Below are 25,192 nucleotides of genomic sequence, written 5' to 3' on the forward strand. Positions count from 1 at the left end.
GTGATGTAACAAGTGGTAAAAATGCGCCCGTCTCAGTGTTTTGGGAACTTGTTGCAGGCATCAAATTCAAAATGAGCGAATATTTGGAAAAACAACATCGATAAAGTTTAACTGTTTGAACACACATTTTGGCTTTGTCGTGTAGTCAATTGAATATAGTCTGAAAAGGATTTGCAAAATGTTGCATTCTGCTATTAGTTACATTTTACACAAAATCCCAACTTCATTGGAATTGGGTTTTGTAAAATACTGTGACAATCTATGAAAAAAAACATGTTAAAATAAACTATCCAATTAATGTCTAGGTTTAAAAGGGACATTTTTGCAGGCTTTCAGTGAATTCCAAATAAAGGAAAACGTATAGTCTTGCATTTTACAAAAGAGGTCTTGAATGACAGTAATAAGATAAGATAAGAAAACCTTTATTAGTCTCGCAACGGAGAAATTCCCAATTCACAGCAGCAAAGTTATGAAAGGAAGAAGTAGAACAACAAAATATAGGAGCTGCTGGAAAGGCAGCCACTCTCGCGGCGCCATTTTGAAGTCAAAATAACACAAATAACACAACACAACACATAGGACACAGACAGTCGTGCAATCTTCACCACTTTTCTGCATACATTTTGTTGTCTGAAGCAGTTATAGATGAAAGAGGAGAGGATCAAAGTGTCCTTTCACCAGTGGATCAGACGTCATGCTGAAAATGTGCACACGTCTGCTACAAGCTAATGATGATGACGATGAGGAATTTTTAAATATTTAATCACTAGAGGGCAGTCTGTCATCCCATCCTTGAACAGGAAACATGTTAGAGTCGGATTATGCTGTTCAGGACCCCTAATCCAGGATCATTATAAATCTGCGTTGCTGAACATTTGAACACCTTTCTGGAAGATTGGATTTGATCATATCAGACAGAATTTTGATTGAATGTCTCACCACTGCCATCGACATTGTCTGTTTCCGTCACACTTTTAGACCGACACTGGGTGCTGGGCGTAATGTGGGTCAAACCAATGTAGGATTACTGTGGAGGTAGTTGTAATTTGGAGAGAATATTAAAGAGAGAAGATCATGAATATAAAAACAGAACAGGATTAAAACCAAAGAGTCAGACCTACATACACAGCTCCCTTTTGATCTCAGCCATTCAACAGATAATCTCTCTATCAGCAGTTAGGACATTTGTGTTCCATTCTTACCTTCTCTAGAACTTCTTTATAAGTATATCACTTGACCAGATGAAGCAAATCGAGTACATTCAGAGAATGCGTGGCTCAATCTTGGTACCAACATAATAAAATCCATCCATCCATTTTTAACACCACTTATTCTGAACCTCCTCCTTCTGACGCCTATCCCAGCTGACTTTGGGCAGAAGATTGACTACACCGTGAACTTGTTGCCGGTCAGTACAAGCAACTATTCACACCCACATCCACATGGTCAAGGAGTGGGAACCGATGCCACGCTACCCGCACACAACTCAGCCGAGTGCGCCACCACACCGCCAGCGACTCGCAATAAAATCAGTTCATGAAATTGATCATTGGATGTTTCACTCGGTATGTTAAAATCTATGCCTATGGAGTACAGTTCTAATCAGGACGATGTGAGATAAGATAAGAATAAACGTGGGAAGGTAGCAGGAGGCTGAAAGAATTGCTTGAAAGGGTTTAATGGGCTAAAGCAGTGCTTATAGTTGACAGATGCCGGGGAGAGCGTTAAATCTGTGTTGCATGTTTGTGATTTCCTTTCGGCCATCAGGGACTAATGCTATAATCTATATTCTCTTCCATTTACTTGAATTCAACATGTTGATGGCTTGTTGCTTTCCCCAAACGAAATACGGTTGGCCTTGTGTGTGCTTCACGTTCATGTAAACATAACATCAAATGAAGTAGTGCAGCTTGAAAAGACAGATGGTTGTCCATGCATGTATGTAAGTGTGGTTTGTTTTGGTTGCTATCACTACATTGTAATACTCTTTGTGAATCATGTTCTTTATTCTCCTAAATGAGTTTCAGCGTGCATTGGTAAAAACACATATCAATAATTCTGTTGAAAATATGGCTTGATAAGATGTAAGGTATACCTCATTGGAACTGAAAGATTTTTTTAAAGCTTTCAACAGCAGTGCTGCATTTAATCAATTTCTGTGCCACTTCTCCTGGTCTGCATCACTGGTACCGTATTTTCAGCACTATAAGGTGCTTCAGAGTATAAGGAACACCTTCAATGAATGGCCTATTTTAAAATTGTTTTCATATATAGGGCGCACAAAATTATAAGGCGCATAGAATAGAAGCTGCAGTATTGGCTGGGGTTGCGTTATGCAGCCACTAGATGGAGCTCCGCTAAATACAATGCAATTCAGCTTTATTTATATAGTGCTTTCACAACCGCTGCAACTGTAACAAAGCATTTAAAATACTCTGTCCAAGAAATCTGAATATTGATCCATATATAAGTCGTGTTTGATTATAAGGTGCACTGTCAGCTTTTGAGAAAATTGAATGCTTTTAGGTGTGCCTTATAGTGCGGAAAATACGGTACCTACCCCGCTTGACTTTGGGTGAGATGCACACTACACATTGGAGTTCGTCCCAGTCAATCACGGGGCACACAACAGCAATTCACACCATCAGCGAGCCAGGGAAGGAGAGCGATAAATTGGCATTACTGGACAGTGGAGAAAAATGTGTCTACAATTCCCCTGACATACTTTTTCAAGGGTGCACGAATCAATTTTCGATTTTATAATATTTTAAACGTGTGCATATGCATACATATTGCCATGAAAGCAAATAATGTTGTGTTCTGTGCCTGTGGCAACATACTGTGGTCGTTAAATTAAAAGATGCAAGTGATACTACCAGACAATTGAAAATATGATGCATAGAGCAGCAGGGTTGAAAGGGAGGCAGGGATGAGGGAAGGAGGAGCAACCACAGTAAGAGATGTGCCACAGATTACTAACCGGTGTCAGATGCTCTACAAACAGATAAAGAGGACAAAAGGAGACAGCAGATATTTCGGTGCATGCACGTTTGGCAGAAAAGATGACAGACGTGAAGAACATGTCATCCATGGAGGTGCCAGAGGGGAAGTTGTTGAAGAAGGTCAGTTGATTTGCATCTCTCATAATGTCTTTGACTTGGTGGTGACATGCATCCTGCTATTATTATTTTTAATATATATATATTTTTTAATCTCAGTTTTCCTTCCCCATTTGAAGCCTAACTTGCCTAAACATGCTAACTCCTTTAGATCCACAACCGTCTGTATGTTTATGTCATACGTGCTTTCTGTTGTTGAACCAAGTAGACTTGCAGGATACATTATTTTCCCTTCTCTTCTAAAAAAAAATGGGTATTGCATTCTCTACAGGGTTCTTTCAAAAAGAAGATTGAGTCTCTGAGGCGTTGGAGTTCAGCTAGTATAAAAAGGCCTCCAAAACCAAAGGCCAAAACCTTAAGCCTGTCATCCCCTGTGGGAGACCGTGATGACCTTTGGCTGCAAGAGGGAGACAGGGGGAAACTGCGGCCCATTGTTGACTCTGTGTTTGGGCAGGTAGGATTCTTAACCGGGCAATATTTTCGTGTGAATTGTTTCATTCATCGTTCAACCTGAGTTCAGAAATGATGCCAAGGAATCTGTGGAAGGGTTGGGGTAAGATATTCACGCTCCTACATGAATGCATGCGGTACGCATTAAGTTTGTCAGTCAACATGGCTTTGACATACAATAAATTGTGAGTTTTGGACGCACATAACAGCTGCCAGTGTATTTGGCTATCAGTTGCAAAGCAGCAAAATTATCCTTTCGCAATCGCCCAAAAATAGTGAATCTGTGAAAAAATATAGATTTTTGTCAATGGCATGTCTACATCTTATAGTACCGTATTTTCACATCAACTGTATTAAGAGGCGCGGTGTCAGTTACGGGTTCTATTTCTGTATTTAACACATACACAAGATGAACTGCATAATTGGACGCTAGCTTAAGAAATACGGTTGCATGCAACCTGTTTTCACTGATGTCCAGCGGGTGGAGTTCCTGCGTCAAACCTCCCGGTATGATGGCAAGCTCCGAGTTCATTTGCTGCACTTGGTTTTTCACAGCTGTTGTGAGATGGCCGTGCATGGAGTCACAGATCAGCAGGGACAGTGATGCGTGGAAACCCCCCAAAAAATCCTGTCTCCTTACGTACACCTCACTCAGCCACGCTGTCATTTTCTCTTTGTCCACCCAGCCCTTTTGATTGGACTTAACGATGACTCAAGCTGGAAACTTTTCTTTTAGGCAGCGCATTGGGCAGTTTCTGTCCATTACCATGGTAACCAAGCACAACAGTAAAAGCCGACCTCTCGTGCTCTCTTCTTTACAGTGTCGTTCACCGGGATGTCGAAAGTGAATGGCACTTCGTCCATCTTGGTTATGTGGTTGGGCTAGATGGATGGAGTTGTCGGCAATCTTTTTGGTGTTTTTCAAAATGCAAAGTGTAATTGTCCCTCATCACTTGCCATAGCCCAAGCGGGTAAGCTCGGAATGTAGGGATTGGTTGAGAGAACAGAGGGTAATGGAAGCTGGCTGGCTGAACGGCAAAGTAAAAGATTGAAATTCCCAAGAAAGTGTCTTCTTTAAATTCAATGCAGTACATGACACCTTTTACTGCAGTCGTAGCGGAAGATGGCCAGCTTTTCCTTGTTACCTACCGGATATTGCTGCACCACGGTCGTCCTTACCGGATGGATAGATGGCATCGTTTCATAACACGAAAGCACCACGCGGCATCTATTAGTTGATTTTGAATTCTCTCACGGCTGCTCGATTACCATGGTTTAGTTACCCCATCTCCTTGAGCAATAATAATTACATGTTCATTTATTGTGATGGATTTGAAGTTTCGAATTGCGGCTCAACGCAATGAAAGGTTCGACTTAAGATGCTAGCTCAGTGGTTCTTAACCTGGGTTCGATCGAAACCTAAACGTTTGGTGTATCAGTCTTAGGGGTTCGACAGAGCCTCTGCCATGGAGGTTAAGACACACCCGACTCAACATGTCAATTAGTTATGACATGCCCGCTTGGCCATCACTGGCTGGTTCATTTTGTGCACAATTTAAAAACGTATACTTTTTACTTATACTAATTGTGTTTACTTTTTTCTGTTTTTAATAAATGCGGGTTTTTCTGGTCTTGAATTTGTAAAAAATAAAAATAAAAATCACATTTATTTTTCACTAATGAAGGGTTCGGTGAATGTGCATATGAACTGGTTGGGTTCGGTACCTCAAGCAAGGTTAAGAACCACTGTGCTAGCTGTAGCTGGCACAGAGTAAATTAACAAAGTACTTAACATTCGGGAGACCTCAAATTTGATGTGCAATGCTACCAAAAGCCTATTGGGTGCCTTGATGTTCAATAATCTGAGGCTGAGGTTCACTATAGTTGCTTATGGAGTGACATATGGTAGTGTCAGTTACACTTCCAGTGCAATGCTTCACTCTGACTCTTCAGAACTCACAATGGTGTTCAAATATGCCCTTTGGTTATAAGTGCCCCAAAAAAGTAGTGCCAGATCCCAGTGCATCAGGCAGTACACATGGGAAAAAAAATCAAGCGCGATATGCTTATTGGTTTAGAATATAGGCTGCGTTCGGAATGCATACACTCTCAGAGTGGTGTCAGAGTGAATTTCCAAACACGGCGGCAGCAAAGGAGTTCCAGTTGGACGAAACCTCCGCTTCTAACTATCGAAAATTTTAACTGACGCCATTTCAAATTAAAAAGTAAACTAATATTTGTGTCACATTAAGGCCAAAGGTAGAATCCTGGTCAGTTATTGAGCCTTTTGGTGCTGTAAATCCTTGATGTGGCATTAGGAAGCTGTCTGCTAAACCCGTCACACATTAAATACATCACACATTTGTTGTCATGACGACTACTATTACTCCTTCAGCTCTTTTAGGGCAGTTAGCAAATACTTCTGGTGCATATACCACCACCTTTTTTAGCATGCCATAATGATGATGGCTACGAGCAGTAATGCCAGACTATTACGGTACTTGTTCTTTCATTTCTTCTTCTAGTTTCTTTTGCCAATTGGCACATACTTTTATTGGTGCAAAATTTTGATCTTTAGTTTGCTGTACGAAAGAAGAACACGAATGAGGAAGGACCAGTAGGAAATAAGTGCAACTGGCATGTCACACCTCCCCTCCGCCGGAGCCGCAGTGTGCTGGACATGGGCCGGAGCCATACAGATATTCAGAACTGGTGCAGAGCAGGGGAATCTGACTGTTGAATACAAATGGCACGCCACACAGCAGACGATAAAACAAGTAGGAATTGTGTGCTTGATGCTTGCTAGTTGCCATAATGGACAGGCTACTTCTTATCGGAGGTCAAAAGTATGGCTGAACTTCATAAACAACCATCATAAATGACATCAGTTTAGTGCAACACATGTTCTTAAATATTATCAAAGGAAGTTGCACTTCAAATTTGAGAAAGCACTTGCAAATGTCCCGTCTAGACATTCGTGTGCTGCTTCGGGTCTGACTGAACGTTCAGCCTGGTACCTACACTAGGTCACTAAGTTTGATATAAATGTACAGGTAAAAAGTTATGAAATTTAAAAAACAGAGTTTATCCAATTTCATCCCCCCCAAAATCACTGGTTAATGTTATGGGGTTTTTTTAGGTTACATTTGGTTTTGTGCCCTTTTTGTCTTCTGCTGTTCTCGTCATCCGTGTTCCTTGTGTTTAACCAATCAGCTCCATCAACCCTTTGCGTCTTGTCCAGGTGTTTCTCGTTGTCTCGTCGCTTTGCTTGTATTTAGTTCCCTGGGTTCTGGCAGTCTTTGTTGGGTCATTGTGAGTGTGAGTGTCAGGGTGCTCCTATCATGTTTTGTTTTCTGTCATAGATTTTTGTTGTTGTTGTTACTATGGTTCCTTGTGATTTTCAGGACTTTGTTTGAGTACTTCAGTTAGGTTCCCCCACCCCCCGAGTGTACTCCTGTTTGCATTTTTGTTACATACATCTTGGACAGTCCACCCTGCTCCTCCCTGTTTTTTGGGATCCTCCAACTACCATCACGCAAAACCTGACAGTTAGGATACTTCGTTTTTAAATTATTATAATTATTGTTTAAGAATTGGAATTGAGAATCTTTAGGGAACCGGAATCGAATCGGAACCGGAACCGGAACCATTCTAATTCAAAGGATGCTCAACACTATTTATTACCGATAGGGAATGTTGGATGATTAGCATCCTTCATTAAATTGCATTCCGTGTGTCATGCTTTGGGGCAAAAATAGGCAGTTGCCAAAAAGGGAAACGATGTCTCTCCAGCAAAATCCATGTGCATCACTTTTCTACCCACTTTCTACCTCCCCCCAAAATAAATGATTTATTTCAGTAAAGGTGGGGCTTTAAGGACATTTGTCTGCTTTGAGTTAGAAGTTAATTGTGGATACTTTCTTTGAAAGTCCAATCCGGACAGAAATCATTACTCAGTCAGGGAGAAGAAAGAAAAGACAAATTTGTGATTATTTTGCAATATACAGCTGTTCTCATTGTTGAAATAAATCATCAATGCTCTCAACACCAAATGCAGCAGATGATGAAGGAGGTGGGGGCTCTCGGATGAGGGCCAGAGGTTGATGGATGTCATTTAGAAAGAAAGGCAGAAGAGACTGATTGGGATTTGACAGGGATTAAAGTCGAGCTGTAACGAGCGAGAAGACAAGCCAGCCAGATGCACATCATTCCCACCGCTTTTTTTTTTCTCACAAAATAGACAGAGGGAACTCGAAACATGGCACGTAGTCTGGACACACAGATTTGACAGATATGATACAGCGTGTCAATTTGGTCATCCATTAATCCAATTTTTTTGTCAGGATCAGCCTAGCCTAGCTGACTTTGAGTCAGAGTTGCATGATGAAAATATGATGTAGGCTGCAGAGAAAGTACGGGAAGGCATCTTTTACTGAATTGTTTTAAAAAAGTTTCCCAACAAAGTTTCCTGTCAAGATAAGGGTGTCCAAAGTCACGCAAAGGGTACAACCTACCGACCACTTTCCGCTGTGATACAAGGAGGATTTAAGAAAATGTGTATCTTGTTTTCCATCTCCACTTGTTGCTGAGAAGCAGAAGATTTTAATGTAGAAGCAATATCATGCTCAGAAGATTGTGCAGTGTGAATGTAACCCGGCATTCCGCCATGAATGCTGGAAATGCGACCTTGCGGTGTTCTAGCACCGCCATGCCCTGTGAAAACTGGCAAACAAGTCATCTCAGGAGTTTATGAGATTGAATCGAGTCACAGGTCAAGTGGACAAATGGAGCAAGGGAATCATTTTCACTGACTCCAACAGAAATTAAGAGTATATCGGCGCTTAATTGGCAACATTTGGGATTATTTTCAAATGGGCTACTGTACGGCAGATATAATAAGCAGACTGATTAAACTTCGGTTTTTTTTTGTTTTTTTCAACACACATTTTTTTCTCCACTTTTCCAATTCTCTTCAAATGAACTAGATACATATTAAATGTCTACTAGAAATTCATTCATTCATACATACATACACCATATACAAACACTCGTTCACACTCACATTGATTATTAGTAAAAGAAAATGATCCATTCTGATCATTTTGACTCTCGCTCAACAAGTACACTATAATGAGCAGTGGTGAGTGCTCTGAGACTGCAGGGGAAGCTCAGCTTCCCCTATATGCCCCACCCCACAAACGGAAAAAAAAAAGTACTGGAATACCTTCATCTTTTGTCCAGAATCAGCGATTGATCACAGGCAACTGACACGACTTCCTTCTTTTCGCAGTCGGACACTGAGGGTCTACTGTTTCTGAGAGTTGGTTGTTCCACTGCGCGAAACTGAGCGGTCAATGGATAAATGATGGGATTTATCGCGCCCATTGGACGCTCAAACGTCTCTGTGGTCTACGGGGCAGTGGGCTGGCACGGACGCTTGGCTTCTGCATGATCTGTTTGAGGCAGCAGGCCGAAGAGGCTGTGAGATGGGTGGGTGGGGTCACCTGCGATCCGGATGGCTTGGCGGGTCAGACGGGAGTAGTAAATGTCCACAAGTGGGGGGAGAGAGAGACCAATAATCTTCTCAGCTGCTCTCACGGTGCGCTGCAAAGTCTTTTGGCAGGACACAGTGCACGCACCATACCACACAGTGATGCAGCTGGACAGGATGCTCTCAATGGTGCCTGTATAAAATGTCTGCATGATGGGGGGTGGGGCTCTTGCTCTCCTCAGTTCGAGGAGGAAGTACAGGCGCTGGTTGGATTTTTTGGCCAGTGATGAGGTATTGTGGCTCCAGGACAGGTCTTCAGAGATGTGCACTCCCAGGAACTTGGTGTTGCTCACTCTCTCCACTGTGGCACCTCTAATGGCCAGTGGAGCATGCTGGGAGTGCGTCTTTCTGAAGTCCACAACAATCTCCGTTGTCTTCTCCACATTCAGGTGGAGATTGTTATCTTTACACCACTAGGCCAGCCTGCTCACCTCACTCCTGTAGATTTTCTCATCGTCGTTGTTGATGAGACCCACTACAGTCATGTCATCCGCAAACTTAACGAAGAGATTGGAGCTGGATGAAGGAGTGCAGTCGTGGGTCAGCAGTGAAAAGAGGAGGGGGCTCAGCACACATCCTTGTGGGGCACCTGTGTTCATCATGATGGTGCTGGAGGTGTTGCTGCCGACACGAACTGGCATGGTGGACGTTTGATTCGCGTGTTCGCCTCACAGTACAGAGGTTGTGGGTTTCATTTCGGGCTCCGGCCTTCCTGTGTGGAGTGTACATGTTCTCCCCGTGTCTGTGTTGGTTTTATCTGGGTCCTCTGGTTTCCTCCCACATTCCAAATACATGCATGGAAAGTTAATTGATCACTCTAATTTGTCCTTAGGTGTGATTGTGAGTGAGAATGGTTGTTTGTCTATGTGGAAACCAGCTTCGTTTGTACCCTGCCTACTGCACAATGACAGTTGGGATAAGCTCCAGCATGCCTGCAACCCTAGTGAGGATAAGCGTCTCGGATAATGGATGGATGGACGATTCTCATCCCAATTGCCTCACACCGTGGTGCAATTCGCTCCTATGGGAATTGAAAATTGTAGCTTGGTGAAGCTAAAAGACCTACATTATCTAGAAAAAAAAACTGAGATGCAATACTGAGGCCACCAAACCGGACCCCTTCAACATCTTGGTTTCGCCTGGAAATAAAATATTGTCCATAAAAGCGATGAACAGAATCAGTGATAGATAACACACCCTTATGTTTGAAGAGTGTCTTTGTCACACACACACAACAGCACACCAACTGCTGACTATTTTTTTGGGAGTCTGCCCACATCAAGTTTGACTGGTCCAAATTCCCAACTTTTGGAGTCTGTCCATCTTTTTGTTTACTGCCCCAGCACGGGATTTTCTGACCCGACTTCTGTGCTTGCGTCTCTTCAGGGAACACTGATAAATTGTCAACAAAGTGCTGTTTAGAATTTTGTCACTGACATTTCTTCAAACCACAACTATTGTTTTCAAGATTTTCTTTAGTTATTTCCACCATTTGGATGTTACTCTTTTCCTTTTCGAAATTATCTTCTGCATTAATATAACTACACATGTAGGCCACTACTCTACTTAAGATGAATTCTCATGTGATTTTATATGAAAATGTACAATGCGGGGGAATCCCACTGCAGGACTGAGGTTTGCTAATCTGAGGGCTGTCCAGCTGGATCAGTGAGCTAAGGCGCATATTATTATATAACTGAGACATGGTGGATTCAATTCTTGATGTTTGTCATCTCGTTGTCACCTTGTACAACATAATAGAGATTCACATTGTGCATCCCATTTCAAAGTTAAGGAAAGGTAATTCATATATGTAAGTAAAAAAAAAAAAAACAACCTTAGAGTGTTCTAAGAAAATGAAAGGGCTTTCGCCTTTTAGCATCTTGATGTCTTGTGCTGCATCTCTCTGTGTATGACCTCTGCCATTGGCCATTCAGTGGTGCAGTTTGGATGCAGCTTTCGCTTCCCAACAGCCAAAAAGATGTGGTCTGCTGCACTCTGTTGGCGACTTTTTGAAAATGTAACATGTGAAAAGCTATTCTCTCCTCTCCACGACTCGTGGATCTCAGTAATCTCCAGTGGTTGTTTATTGGCTCACTGGCCAAGAAGATGTCTCCCCTGAGCACATTTCTCAAAGTTAGTCTTAAGGAACATTACTTGCTGTTTATTATATTATGTACCACCCACGAGCCCATTACTTGACTTGTGCAGCTACTGTAGAATGCAGTTTAATATCAAATAAAAAAGGTAATATACTAATATACATCATCCTAAAAAGGTTACTGACTTCTGTGCAGCCAGCATGGGTTCAGTTCTCACTCATTTTGCACCTGTGACTGGTGAACATGAGTTCAGGGTGCAGTCTGCTTTTTGCCGAATTTATTATAGATACGCTCCAGCTCACTGTGAGACTGAACATGTTGGTGTGGGATAGAAAATGGATGGATGGACATTATGTTGTATGTTGTGCTTCATGACTAACGGAAGTATTACTGTCCTATATTTTGGTGGAACTGTTTGAGTAAGTGCCCTATATCAATGACATACTGTACTTCAAAACCTAATGGTATGGGAATATATGTTCAACACATATGACTTGTTTTTAAAAAACTCAATTAATTATCTATATATCCTTTCATTTTTGAATGTTGCAGAATTAAATCTCCGCAATGTCATACAATTGCATGACCCTTGCTGAGAATAGGAACCCAATTCAAGCCTTTACTCTCATGTCCAACATCACTCTTTGCTCTAATCTGAAATGCCAGGGATTAAACAGACAGCCAACTCCCCATCCGTAATTCTGCCCGTACACCTCCCCCTTCCGTGCTCTCTCATGCACATGCGGAGTTGTGCCAGGCTCGTCATTTTGAGACCATAAACATGATGCTCGAGGGGCAGAAAGAGGAAAGTCGGTGGGATGGATTAGATTAAGTTGTTCCAATTTCAAGCGATCACTCTGCAGTCAGGGTGACAGACAAAATGTGTTTGTGTGAGCAAAAGAGAGAGAGAGAGTGAGAGAGAGAGAGAGAGAAAAAAAATGTTCAAGTCATGTGATCAGAGATTGCGGGTTGTTTCAGCCCCAGATATATTCAGGCTCTCCAATACTGACCTGTCACTCTTCAGCAACTGTTGATAATATTACCCTTCATGTCTTAAAATTCCCTTTACCAGCCTCCGATAACCTATTGCGGATTCGGATTGGACACGGCACCATGTGGATGGATTGGCTCTACCTGGACCAGTATAAAGTTGGATTGTAGCTTTTTTGCCCAAGAGGAAATTTTGGTTGCGGGTGTTCAGCCCCAAAGCCCAGTGGTATGCGCAGGATGTAGCATGCTGCTGGATTTCAGACTTGAATGTGGCTATTGAGGACAAACAAAAGCGGCAGACGGGAGCAGTGCTGACTGGACAAAAAAAGAGGAAAAGAGGGTGGTGATGGGAAATATCAATAAGACATCTAGAAAAAACAGTACAAAGAGTAAGGTAAGGATGAAGGACTGCTTTTTACTGGAAAATGTGCTCCAGTGTATATTTTATACCTTCAAAAGAATATTTATCTAGCATTCTCAAGTTTTTTAATATCTTGTGTTTAAATAAAAATGGCAACCACTCATCAGGAGTCTATATTAGATTCTCCAAATTGCATTGTAGTGTTGTGTTGAGTCAAATGAATGTAAGATTTTAAATGCATACTTGTGTTCACAAAAGTGAGCCTGCACTGCTGCCATTGATCATTTTAATTGGATCCCCTCTTCTAAGGGGTTGTCTCCTGTGGAACGAAGTGGGTCCCCACTGGCACCCGCCATGCTTGGGGGCTTGAGAGATGCAGGTGAGATGGACACAGAAGAAGACGAAGAAAGAGGGAGTGAACCGGAGTTCGATGAGCCGCTCTGTGCTCTGGTTAAGAACTGCAACATGTTGCACAACATAGTGGGGCCTGCGTGTGTCTTCCTCAAACAGGGCTTCGCACAGAGCCAGCTCGTATGTATGACTGCTGCACACACACTCAGAAGAAAGACAGAAACAAAAGACAGAAACATCCCTTACCCTGGAAACATCAAAATGATCTTCTCATCCAGATTTATGTCATGCAATCTTAATATGTATTATGTAGCAATCAATAGCGGGCTAGCAGCACTAATTGAAAAAAGGCATTAAGAAGTAAGTGTAGTGAGAGATTATGGCTGATTTCCTGAGTTATAGTCCACAGGGACATGAAATGACCTTGAATGTAGGGAAGACTTTTTACCACTGGGCTTAAATATAATATCTTGGCAATATCCGACCCTGTCTATCATTTCACATTTTATTACACGTTGTTTATGTGGCAGGTTCAAATTTACCGTGAAAGGCAACTTTCAAACCATGGGACAGAACTAATTACACTGCTGAAAAGTAGAACAATGCCTCACTAGAGTCACAGTTTATAGCCTATCCCACACTCCATACTGAAAACAAGCATTCACACTCACACCTACAGTAAGGACAATTTAGAATCTTCAATGAACCTAAAAAAATACCAGCACACAGAGAATATGTAAAGGACAGATCAGAGTGTGCATTCAAGCTGCCAGTCTCAGAACTGTGTGGCAGATATGCGAACGCCTCCATTACTCCGCCGCCGATCCCATCCAGGGGCACGTTACCATCAGCTTCTAGCTTGTCATTAAAACACCACTGTACAGTTATTAAACTCAAAGCCCTCGGGCCAGATCCTGCCCACTGGCACTTTTAAGTGGCCCAGGAAAACGTATCACAACTTTTCCTTGAATTTTGGTTAAAATTAGCAATACATTTCACAAAATGCAGTTATGAAATATGATGGCTCGGTCATTGGAATTCCTACACAGACATATTAACAAGAAATACAAATGTAATTGTGTGTTCTCGCCACACCCCTAATCCCTAAACAAACACACAGTGCATCTTCCTTCTGCTTTGTTTGTATACATTGTGATTTTGTAAAGTAGTGCATTACAAATGAAGCTTCCACAACCACGGCACACCAAACTGCTAAATTTGAGAGTTCCAATCCATTGACAAGTTCTCCATGTGTTTGCCAAGGTTATTATAATTTCACAAAAGTAAGAAAATAATCATGAAAATTGTATCATTCATTAGCTTTCAGGGTTTATTTCAAATGTATGTACAGAGGAAGAAAGGTCGACGAGTTGTTTGGTAAATGTAGTTCACTTTATTACATACTTATTGTTTCATCTTTCAAATACTCCATAAATTGGAAAATGAGGACTAAAACAATCACTCATAAAAACCTAACCAAAATGAAACAATTTCACAAGGTTCACACATGAATAAAAATCCTCTCTGAAACTTACTGAAATGTATCCATCCATTCATTTTCAAGGATCGCGGGGCGTGCTGGAGCCTATCCCAGCTGTCTTCGGGCTGTAGGCAGGGGACACCTTGAACAAGTTGTCAGTCAATCACAGGGCACTAAATGAAATCCGATGTTTGATTTTTTTATTTAGTTTATTTTCTATTACTTTTTTTCATGGGTGCGGGAAATGTTTTTGCCTCACTTGGGGCAGGCAGGACAATTCTTCCCCTTTGTGCGCAGTGGTTTATGCGTGTTAATTTTTTCTGATTTTAATTTTGGAGGAATAAGTATCAAAATCTTACGGGCAATGGATAGCAGGAACAATAGGCTATACATTTTATTTTGAAAATGTAAAGGCACACAAGTAAAATTTGCCATGATATTTAATTATACCGGTAATTACATTTCATGGCAAGTAAAGATGAGTGAAAATCCCAAATATTTACACTCCATTACTTTACAAGACTACCACACTGTATTAAAACTCTCGTGCCCTGCAGGTACACATCATGTACACTTGACATGCATTGTGTGACAAAAAAAATCCATGCCATGCATGGGTTTTAATGAAATATATGGTCGTTCTGTAGTGGCCTAATTGTATTGATGCTTAGTTCAGGACAAGCCCGATTCGTATTGTACCTGCTAGGCTGAGCATGAAAGAACACAAATCAATAAAACAAGATACAAAATGTAATCCGTGCCAATTTTCATATTTATTGATCACCATTCAATCTAGAACCATACATGTGAATCCGTGTCCAGTGTGCAGGTGAATTCATATCCGTTTAATGACGCTGCAGCTGACAAAATTGGTTTGGGATGGAAAAATGAAAAAAGCGATAAGCTTTCGTGATTTGTAATACAATTTAGGGCTGTAATCTCCTTGTGTTGTCCCCTCAACAACCTCTAATCCAACTCTGTATTATTCCTGTTGATGATGGCACGGCCTTGCAAAACATATCGTGAACAGATGTATCCTTGTGTCACCTCAACACCCCGTTACACACATCTATTTAAGATTTAAGCACAATAAACGTGTGAGGGTTTTTTTCGCGGAGAATTTTTTGATATGCTGTATCCCTTGCCCATTTAGGTCATTGATAACTTTTCAGACAGCTTTGATAATTACTTTCCCAGGTGAGTGTAATGAAAAGCACAGAATAGTCAAATGCCTTGTAAACGAAATGTAAACAGTGGATATTTCAAGAAAATCATCATGCATTATGTGCATTTGCATTCGAATTTGATGTAGGATGAACAGATGTAGTGACTCGTTCATGGATGAGCAGTGGACAAATGTCCTTCTCCTTCCCCCTGTAGTCCACAATCATCTCCTTTGTCTCTCATTCAGGATGAAGTTTTTCTGTTGATACCACACTGACCACTACACTGTTTCAACCCCCCACCGCCCTCAAAAGATGAGCCGTACCACAGTGATGTTATTGTGGTGGATGGTGCACAGTCATGAGTATAGAGATGATATGTATGTGAAATGCAGGGGACTCAGTACACACCCCTGGCGGAAGCCGGTGCTGAGGTTGATGGTTTAGGAGAGGGGGGGGGCCTACTTTCACCTTCCGGGAGCAGTTCGCCAGGCAATCCAAAATCCAGAGGCAGATCAAATTCAAATCACCCACGCCCAACAGCTTATTCGCCAATCTGCTGGGAAGGGTGCAGAGCTGGTCAACAAAGAGCAGACGGGCAGAGCTCCCTTGGTGCACCAGGCAGGACAGAGCAAAGTAGAGGGATGTAGCTACAGCATCTTCCATGGACTTGTTGTCTTGATAAGCAAACTGGTGAGGGTCAAACCCACGGGAGAGACATGAACTGGTGTGGGCCTGGACCGGTTTTTCAAAACACTTTATGGCTATGGGTGTCGGTGTCAATAGATGATCATCATTCAGTCCACTGATTCTCATTTTCTTAGGGAGGGGGATGCTGGTGGAAGGCTTCAGGCAAGAACTGACAATTGCCTGGTTTAGGGACTGGTTGAACAAATGAACAAACACAGCACAATAATTTGGAATATGGCGTATGTGTCAGTCAGCTGATGTTTTCAACGAAATATGGCTCTATTTTGGCAAAAACAGCCGCATCTTGATTTTTGTGGTGAGTTGAGTCGAGTTTACCAAGTTTGGGAATTTACCAGATGGTGCTGAGCCACACTGGGCATTCTTTTCCACGAGGCACACCTGTCAATTTGATGGCAGAAAGTAGGCTCATCTGAAAACCAGTAAAAAGCAAGTCTAAGTTGTGGTGCTGGGGATGTACCACGATCGTGGTGGTTTTGGAAGACATTCATGCAGACAAATTCTGCACTCCGCTGAAATGTGTGGTGGATGTCATTTTATTTCATTCATAAATATGACAACAAGGTGCATAGAACCCTCCGAATCACTGCACACTTAAATTCATTCAACTCATATTTATTAGTATTATTATTAGTAGTAGTAGTATTATCATCATCATCATATATTGGAAAACTATGGGTCGGGTTGGGGGCCGGGACAGAGGGTTGTTACACATGAACACACTATCAGGGGTGCTGTACAAATACCCACTTCACAGCGGTCATCTTTACATTATCAGCAAGTGGCACTCTTCTTACGGTTCCTTGGAAGCACACATTCAGATAGAGTTTTGTGGTCAATCAACCACTCCACATGTACTCTATATGCATATAAGATTGCTAAACTGTTCTACCAGTTTAGTGTCAGTATTGTCCATGTCTTGTTTAATGTAATGTTTAGTCTAATGTAACTGTCCTCTCTTTCCCCTTGTTTTCATGCATGATTTGACCTCAATCTACACCCTGTAGGATCGAGACCTGCGGCCTGAAGAAATGGAAGGTATAATTGCTCTCGTAGAATCATTGCATCTCTTCCCTCAGCCTCTCTCTCCTTTTGATTTAATCAATTGATTGGAGCAGGAGAGCTTTTCTGACTTTGCCCTCACTTTCACATATCCCATTGTGTGCAATGAGATGTGTTTTCATGTATGGATGCATAAATGGAAGAGTATTGCACTATTTTTATAATAAACATTATTGTAAAAAATAATGTGTAAAAGATGGTGAGGATGGCATTTTCCCTGTGATTATTTTCACATTGTGTTTGCAAAATAGATGTACAGCATACTCCGCATGCCAACACAACAATCATGGTTGTAAAGACGTAAAAATGCAATTGCAGTTGCATGTTAGTGGTGCAGTAGCAAATGGGATTCCAAAGTGATTTCTAAACTGAATCTGTAAATGTTTTCGCGAGAGAGGTGCAGAGAGGTTGATACTTTTCCAAGAAGCAAAATATACATTAAAAAATGCATGATTCCCACAGAGTTGCGTGAGGCATTCAGAGAGTTTGACAAGGACAAGGATGGCTTCATCAGCTGTAAGGACCTTGGCGAATGCATGAGGACTATGGGATACATGCCAACAGAAATGGAACTGATCGAGCTCAGCCAGCAGATCTGTAAGTCCAGAAAAACTGCTCATTGAAAAAGTGAAGATTGAATTCAGAAATGATACAAAAGTCCTCTATTGCCCAATAGTAATTCAACGGGGAATAAAATATATCATGTCTAATATGTTATTTGTGACTTCATAATTAAGTGGATGACCGTACCCCCCCCCCCCCCCCCCGCCCCCCACCCCACACACACACATTATTTTATGAAACAATCAAAAAATGCTCAAATGTTATCCGGCAATAATGTCGGCCTTACACATTTGACAACAAAAGGTGCTCATTTTATTGAAATGTATAAATTGATCTGGCTTTTGCTTGACAATTTTTTTTTTTTAAAACTGACTTTACATAAATCTTTGCATTTTGTATTTCGCTTTGGGAGTTTTTATAAGTTCCCCTTTGGTAGATTTATAAAATTACAATATGAGCCTCTACCAATTTGTTGAGATGTCACTTGATGGTTAAAAAAAAAAAAAAAAAAAAAAAAGGGCTAATCACAGAAAACAGAAAGAAAAAAGTTACTTTTTAAAGAAAAACACAACTGAAAGTTTCATGGACATATTGATTCACTTGATATTTGGAGTGTTTTGATGACCGTACTTGATTGCTGTTTTATTTTTCAATGCATGGAAATGTTGCCCAAACATTTTTTTAAAAGAAATATTACCATTGTACACACGACAATACGACAGTATTCCATCTTCAGCGCCTCCGTTTAGGTTCTATAAGTTCTATCAAGTCAAAACAAGTTAAAAATGTTAAATAACTATTTTAACAACATGGTTAAGCTGTCATTTATGTACATTTATGTTCTTGTTTGAGGCTGAACTGTTACTGGATAAACATGCTGGAACATATGTACCGGAGTTTCCTATTGTTGGCCTCCAGGTGGCGGCAGAGTAGACTTTGAAGACTTTGTGGAGTTGATGGGTCCAAAAATGCTGGCTGAGACAGCAGACATGATTGGGGTCAAAGAGCTAAGGGATGCCTTTAAAGAGGTAAGCATTCCGGATGCCGCTTCCACAAGCCGTCCATTATTTGTCTCTGATATCATCATCATTGGTGGGATTCTTGCCATTTGGCATTCTTTTTTTTTTGTCATGGTCCCAGTTTGACTCTGATGGGGATGGTCAGATCAGTCTCGGGGAGCTGAGAGAAGCCATGAAGAAGTTGATGGGAGAGCAACTCAACCACCGTGAGATTGATGAGATCCTGCGTGATGTCGACCTCAACGGGGATGGAGAAGTGGACTTTGAGGGTGAGTGTGTCCATATACCCACTCTATTAGACATGCTTCGCGGGTGCGCATTACATTGATTGCGTTCAACCGGTCGATCGCGATCGACTGATAAATCGCGGACTGGTCCCAAGTCGATCGCGAGGGGTGTAGAGGAGAAAAAAACAAACAACCATTTGTGTGTCTGTGCATATTCCTCATAATTTTTTGTGTAAATGTACACTGCACCCTAATCATCCTATCAGTTTCATTTTCACAAAAAGTATTTAAAAAAATAAATAAAATAAAGCAGGTAAATCTTTAATCAACGGTGGCGCAAGACCTGCGTCACCGGAAGTTGTTAGCGCTCAGTTGTCTGCAATTGCAGCTTGTGATCAGAGCTGTTGCGCTGTATCTTTTATCATTATTCTCATTCAGAGTTTGTTTCGTGTACAATTCACCAAAGGCACGGGAACAGGAATCTAGAGGGCCGAGGTAAGCATTTTAAAATGGTACGTGTGAGCTACGATAGTTAACGGGATGCAAAAGTGTGTTGCATGCCTCTGTGTCAGGCTGTTGCTCATCATGGCGTGTGCGTGTGTATGTGCGTACGTGTGCGCGGTAGCGGGTCGATCGCAGGAGGTTGGTTGAGCGAAAAGTCGATCTTCGGTTCAAAAAGTTTAGCCACCCCTATTAAATATGCTCTCTTTAAGAAATTAATGTTCATATATATATAGATATAGATAGATAGATAGATACAATAATTTGAGAGCCACTGTCCAGGATGAAACATCCAAGCTCCATGAATACATCAAGGAGAAGGCTCCAATGGATGACGTACTCAGAGAATGTCTCAGAAAATGGGGAACAGAGGATGAGGTGCTGGAAGAGGGACCATCATGGGAGGACAAGCCCCTACACGGGATGTACCACCGGACCATAACTCAAGTGGCTGATCTCAAGAAGTCCTATCAGTGGCTAGAGAGGGCTGGCCTGAAGGACAGCACAGAGGCACTCATCCTGGCTGCTCAGGAGCAGGCCCTGAGCACCAGGGCCATTGAGGCCCAGATATACCACACCAGACAAGACCCAAGGTGTAGGTTGTGCAAAGAGGCACCCGAGACGATCCAACACATAACTGCAGGGTGTAAGATGCTGGCAGGGAAAGCCTACATGGAACGCCATAACCAGGTGGCTGGCATAGTCTACCGAAACATCTGTGCGGAGTATGGACTGGAAACCCCAAGGTCAAAATGGGAAACCCCTCCGAAGGTGGTGGAGAATGACAGAGCGAAGATCCTGTGGGACTTCCAGATCCAGACTGACAAGATGGTAATGGCGAACCAACCAGATATCGTGATCATAGATAAAGGGCAGAGGAAAGCCGTTGTAGTGGATGTAGCGGTCCCAAGTGATGGAAACATCAGAATGAAGGAACACGAGAAACTGGAGAAATACCAAGGGCTCAGAGAGGAGCTGGAGAGAGCCTGCAAGGTAAAGGTGACAGTCGTGCCTGTGGTGGTCGGAGCACTCGGGGCAGTGACCCCCAAACTAGATGAGTGGTTGCAACAGATCCCGGGAACAACATCGGACATCTCAGTCCAGAAATGTGCAGTGCTGGGAACAGCAAGGATACTGCGCAGAACCCTCAAGCTTCCTGGCCTCTGGTAGAGGACCCGAGCTGAATGAGGGACGGACACCACCCGAGGGGTGAGACGAGGATTTTTTTTTTATATACCTGTATATATAAACAATAATAATGATAATATAAGAACATATGATACATCCATCCATCCATTTTCCCATCTGCTTATCCTCACAAGGGTCGCGGGGGGTGCTGGAGCCTATCCCAGCCGTCTCCGGGCAGTAGGCGGGGGACACCTTGAACCGGTGTCCAGCCCATCGCAGGGCACACAGAGACCAACAACCATCCGTGCTCACACTCACACCTCGGGACAATTTAGAGTGTTCAATCAGCCCGCCATGCATGCTTTTGGAATCTGGGAGGAAACCGGAGTACCCGGAGAAATCCCATGCAGGCCCGCGCCGCGGAGAACATGCAAACTCCACACAGGGAGGCCGGACCTGGAATTGAACCCGGTACCTCTGTACTGTGAGGTCAACGCGCTAACCACTGGACCACCGGGCCGCCCACATATAATACATATAATATATAATAAGTAATATAGTAATATATTTAGTAATATTTATGAATTTAGGGTTAGATTCAGCGAGCAGTTGGAATTTTATCGCAATAAATTTCAATCCGTGGTTAAAATCCGTAAGCTTTTCAAAATTCAGTTTGAGATCAAATGAAAACGAGCCTCACTCTTGATCCAAATATTTTTTTCCCTCAGAATTTGTGCGAATGATGTCTCGCTGACCAAACCATCTTTGCTGCAATGAATGGGGACCGGACTACACACTGTTTCTTGTAATTGTACTTCTTCTTGTTATATTATAATGTTTGTGTCCATCCTTTCATTCTGTAACAACTGTACGAGAACCCTCTACATGTGTTACTATTCTGTGACGTAATGTAACTGTTGAGACAGGTAAATGGATGATGTCAAATAGAAACGCGGTTGAACAAGAAGAGGTACGACAATCGCTCAAACCCTCAGCCTCGGGTCAAGTCTTCAAAGTAAAATGCAACCGAATGAAATGATTTTGTTCAAAACACAATAAAAGCAAAATATATTTTCATAAAACGAACATGCTGCTTACAAACATCTTTCTCATGATGATTATTATTTGTGTTTTTAATAAGAATAATAATCCCTTGTTGACACAACACAATCTGGATTTTGACACAAAGTAAATGTGGTAATGTGTGTTTCCAATCCAATACTTTACTGAACCCCAGTTAAAATAAAACTGCATTGAACTGCCTGATTTTCTTTTTAGGTTGACAATGTTATAAAATATTTATGAAATGTATAATTTAATGTACTACAAGGGGCCCTGAGATGAAATGTCTTCACGGTAGAAAGTCAAGCAAACCAAAAACATCTAAATTCTAAAATAGATCACTATTATTGACTGTGACAATTGGTTTCACTCAACATTTTACTTTAAATGAAAATACGGTAGTTTCTTATTAGGGGGATGATCTAATTGTTGAAAAAAGTTACAAATTAAAATATTAAATAAAATAGAAGCTTGTTATGACAAATGACTGCTTGTATGATCCTGCGATCCATTTCACATAATTTAATGATTTTTAGTGACACTGTCAGATCGCGTTGTCTCAAGTAATTATTTTTTTAAGTGTTTCAAGAAACGAATGCTCTATTTTTTACAGTGTTTAATACCTTAGTCATATATGCATTTTCAAATGTGAATACAAATAAAACACTTTGTCCAACTGATTTGTATTGGCTGTCCACCATTTTGTTGCCTCATTTTGAGTAGATGCATGACATGAATTGACCATTGATCCTTATAACTCAACAAACAGCAAAGCAACAAACTTATAAACGTTATGAAGGCACACGGCAGCTTGTTTTCTTCATACGCTTGCCTAGGAATCGATCCTGAATGTCTCACGTCATTTTATTGTCGTTGCTGTAACCTCTGACCCTCGCTCTCGCTTAATGAATAGCAACTTTAAAACTTCCTTAATCCCGACTTCACTGTCGATGAGTGTTGTGCACATATAAATCTTCCAGAACAGATCTAACGTTTCAGGAATTCATTTCCTCTTAAAGCACTTGAAGAACCTGGCATTTTAATTAAGATTTGTTCAATAAAGTAGGCAGAGAAGGTAGAAAGTGGGCAATACCCAAAACGTACAACACAGCATTCTGCTCATGCGTATGCTTACCAGGAGAGGGCACTACTGGCAAGAACAAGGCTAAACAAATCACGGCTTGCTCAATCAAAAACATGAATGCCCTCTGTTGAATAAGCCGCACCTACATGTAAGAGAAAAAATATAAACCGTTTTTACATCAAAAACATTAAATATGGCGGACACCACTTGTATTACTTATATTATTATTAAATTACCCCGGAGAAGATGAAAACCAAAAACAACATGAGCAAAGAACAAGTTCAGGATACATTGAGGTGACGTCTTTCAGGATTTATATTGGACGTCAACAATCAGTCTTTGCACACATCAAATATTGCTATGGTGACAGTATTCGCACCGAGGTTAACAGAAACATACACACGATTCTCAGTTTATCATAATCATTTCTTTTTTCTTTTTTTTTTAATTTTGCACTTCTGAGTGAATGCTAGATTTCATTGGGTTTTTTTTGTTTAACTGCACAATAACACTGAATTGGAATCGCAATCATTTCGCTTACAATAGACAACTTCATGATAAATTTATTGATTTGTTTTCAACAAATCAATAAATTATATGAATATTATTTTCTTTATGCCTTAGCTGAATATATAATTGTGGTAGCAATGCCACTATTTTTTGTGTATGTATTCTTTTTTTTTTAAACACTTAACAGTGACACTATGAAAATCATTGTTGCTTTTGTCCAGTACTTAAGGCTGAAAAAGACTAACTGGAAAATGCATTAGGTACACCTTCAATAATGTTTACTATCTTAATTATAAATAGGGTAGTAGTTAGCACGTAGCCTCAAAAGTCAAGAGAGTCCCCTCTTCAACAAACACAATTCAATCATTCATATATCACCCGATAAGTATTACTAATTAAGGGACTTTTTCTTCCCACAGCCTATGGAGTGTGCAACAGCAAACATGTTTAAGTCTTAGGTGAGATACAGTATTAATAGGGAATGGCCTGAGGACCCACTGCGCATTTCACGCTTTTAACAAGAATCTATCGGTGCACCCAAACCCAAAGTATGTCAACAGTTGAGATGCTAGCGATAAATGAATACATGTAAAGTTGTCTTAGTGCAGACTCAGGGAGCAATGCAACATTGCGCAACTTGGCACAGGTGGTACAATGTGCATTGGTTACAGGTTTGTTTCTCAGTTGCCTTGGCCCTGATGAAGTATCCTTTTGCAAAACACAACCGGGTGTGCATGGTCATTGTTTGAATTACCCAATAATTCTCTTCCATGGATGTCTCCTTTTAACGAGATCACCCCATTAACGTTAAAAGTGACAAAAATGGACATTTAGAGCATTCAATCAACCTACCATGCATGTTTTTGGAATGTGGGAGGAAACCAGAGTACCTGGAGAAAAGCCAAGGAAGTACAGAGAGAACATGAAAACAACACACAAAAATGCCGGAGCCAGATTCAAACCCTCAACCTCTGCACTGTGATGCAGACGTGCTAACCAGTCAACAACCGTGTTGTCTGGTGGTTTTACCACTGGGTTTAATAAACAATATCTAACAGAAATGAGTGTGCGTGATTTGTCATGTCTACTGATGAACATCCAGGGTACGGACATAGCGAGGGTGACCTCCTACAAGTACCTGGGTGTTCTTCTAAACAATAAACTGGAGTGGTCCACCAACACGGACGCCCTGATTAGGAAGGGACGGAGCCGACTTGTCCTACTCAGGAAACTGATGTCTTTTGGGGTTCAGGGGTCACTCCTTAAGACCTTCTATAACTCGGTGGTGGCGTCGGCCATCCATTACGGCATTGTCTGCTGGTAAGGCAGCATCTCTGCCTGGGACACAAAGAGACTGGAGCGACTGGTCAGGAGGGCCAGTTCTGTCCTGGGCTCCTCATTGGACACTCTGGAGTAGGTGGGCAGCAGGAGCGCTAAACTATAAGTTATGATGGACAGTCCCTCCCACCCCTTCCAGCCCGCCCTGACAGCACTGGGTAGGTCCTTCAGCCAGAGACTGTTACACCCGCGCTGCAAGAAGGAGAGATACCGTCGCTCATTCCTACCGACTGCTGTCAGGCTGCTGAATAAACATGCGTGAAAACCTGTAACCATTGTAAATAGCACAGCCACCTTACGCTGTGTTTTCTATGCTATTGCTATTTATTATTTATTATATTTATTCTACAATTATATTGCTAATGCTTTATTTTATATTGCACTTATATTGAACTGTGTACAGTTCTTTTCTGAAACATTTA

General features: G+C 41.5%; 1 protein-coding gene across 3 annotated transcripts; it reads left to right on the top strand.

Moving 5' to 3' along the window:
• Positions 1 to 2,989: 2,989 nt before the first annotated feature.
• cabp2a (calcium binding protein 2a) lies at positions 2,990 to 22,518 on the top strand. 3 transcript variants are annotated; one of them, XM_086120473.1, is made up of 8 exons: positions 2,990 to 3,122; positions 3,391 to 3,573; positions 12,883 to 13,104; positions 17,283 to 17,313; positions 17,800 to 17,934; positions 18,820 to 18,929; positions 19,042 to 19,189; positions 21,505 to 22,518. In XM_086120473.1, the coding sequence occupies exons 1-8, from the start codon at positions 3,063 to 3,065 to the stop codon at positions 21,528 to 21,530; spliced, it is 915 nt and encodes a 304-aa protein (XP_085976599.1). In that variant the 5' UTR covers positions 2,990 to 3,062; the 3' UTR covers positions 21,531 to 22,518. The 3 variants fall into 3 exon arrangements, with proteins under 3 accessions (XP_085976599.1, XP_085976598.1, XP_085976597.1); XM_086120472.1 differs by lacking the exon at positions 12,883 to 13,104; XM_086120471.1 differs by lacking the exons at positions 2,990 to 3,122; positions 3,391 to 3,573 and adding an exon at positions 12,055 to 12,606.
• The last annotated feature ends 2,674 nt before the right edge of the window (positions 22,519 to 25,192 follow it).

The sequence above is a fragment of the Hippocampus guttulatus genome, chromosome 9, assembly GCF_054856545.1.
Source record: "Hippocampus guttulatus isolate MCC_2025c chromosome 9, RoL_Hgut_1.0, whole genome shotgun sequence".
NCBI classification, from domain to species: domain Eukaryota; kingdom Metazoa; phylum Chordata; class Actinopteri; order Syngnathiformes; family Syngnathidae; genus Hippocampus; species Hippocampus guttulatus.

Bases quoted from the DNA above. Each gene is read 5' to 3' on its own strand.
- cabp2a (XM_086120473.1), top strand. From the start codon at position 3,063: ATGACAGACGTGAAGAACATGTCATCCATGGAGGTGCCAGAGGGGAAG. The intron at 17,935-18,819 runs GTAAGTCCAGAA...GTTGGCCTCCAG, and splicing joins CGAGCTCAGCCAGCAGATCT to GTGGCGGCAGAGTAGACTTT. The intron at 19,190-21,504 runs GTGAGTGTGTCC...TTTTTCCCTCAG, and splicing joins TGGAGAAGTGGACTTTGAGG to AATTTGTGCGAATGATGTCT.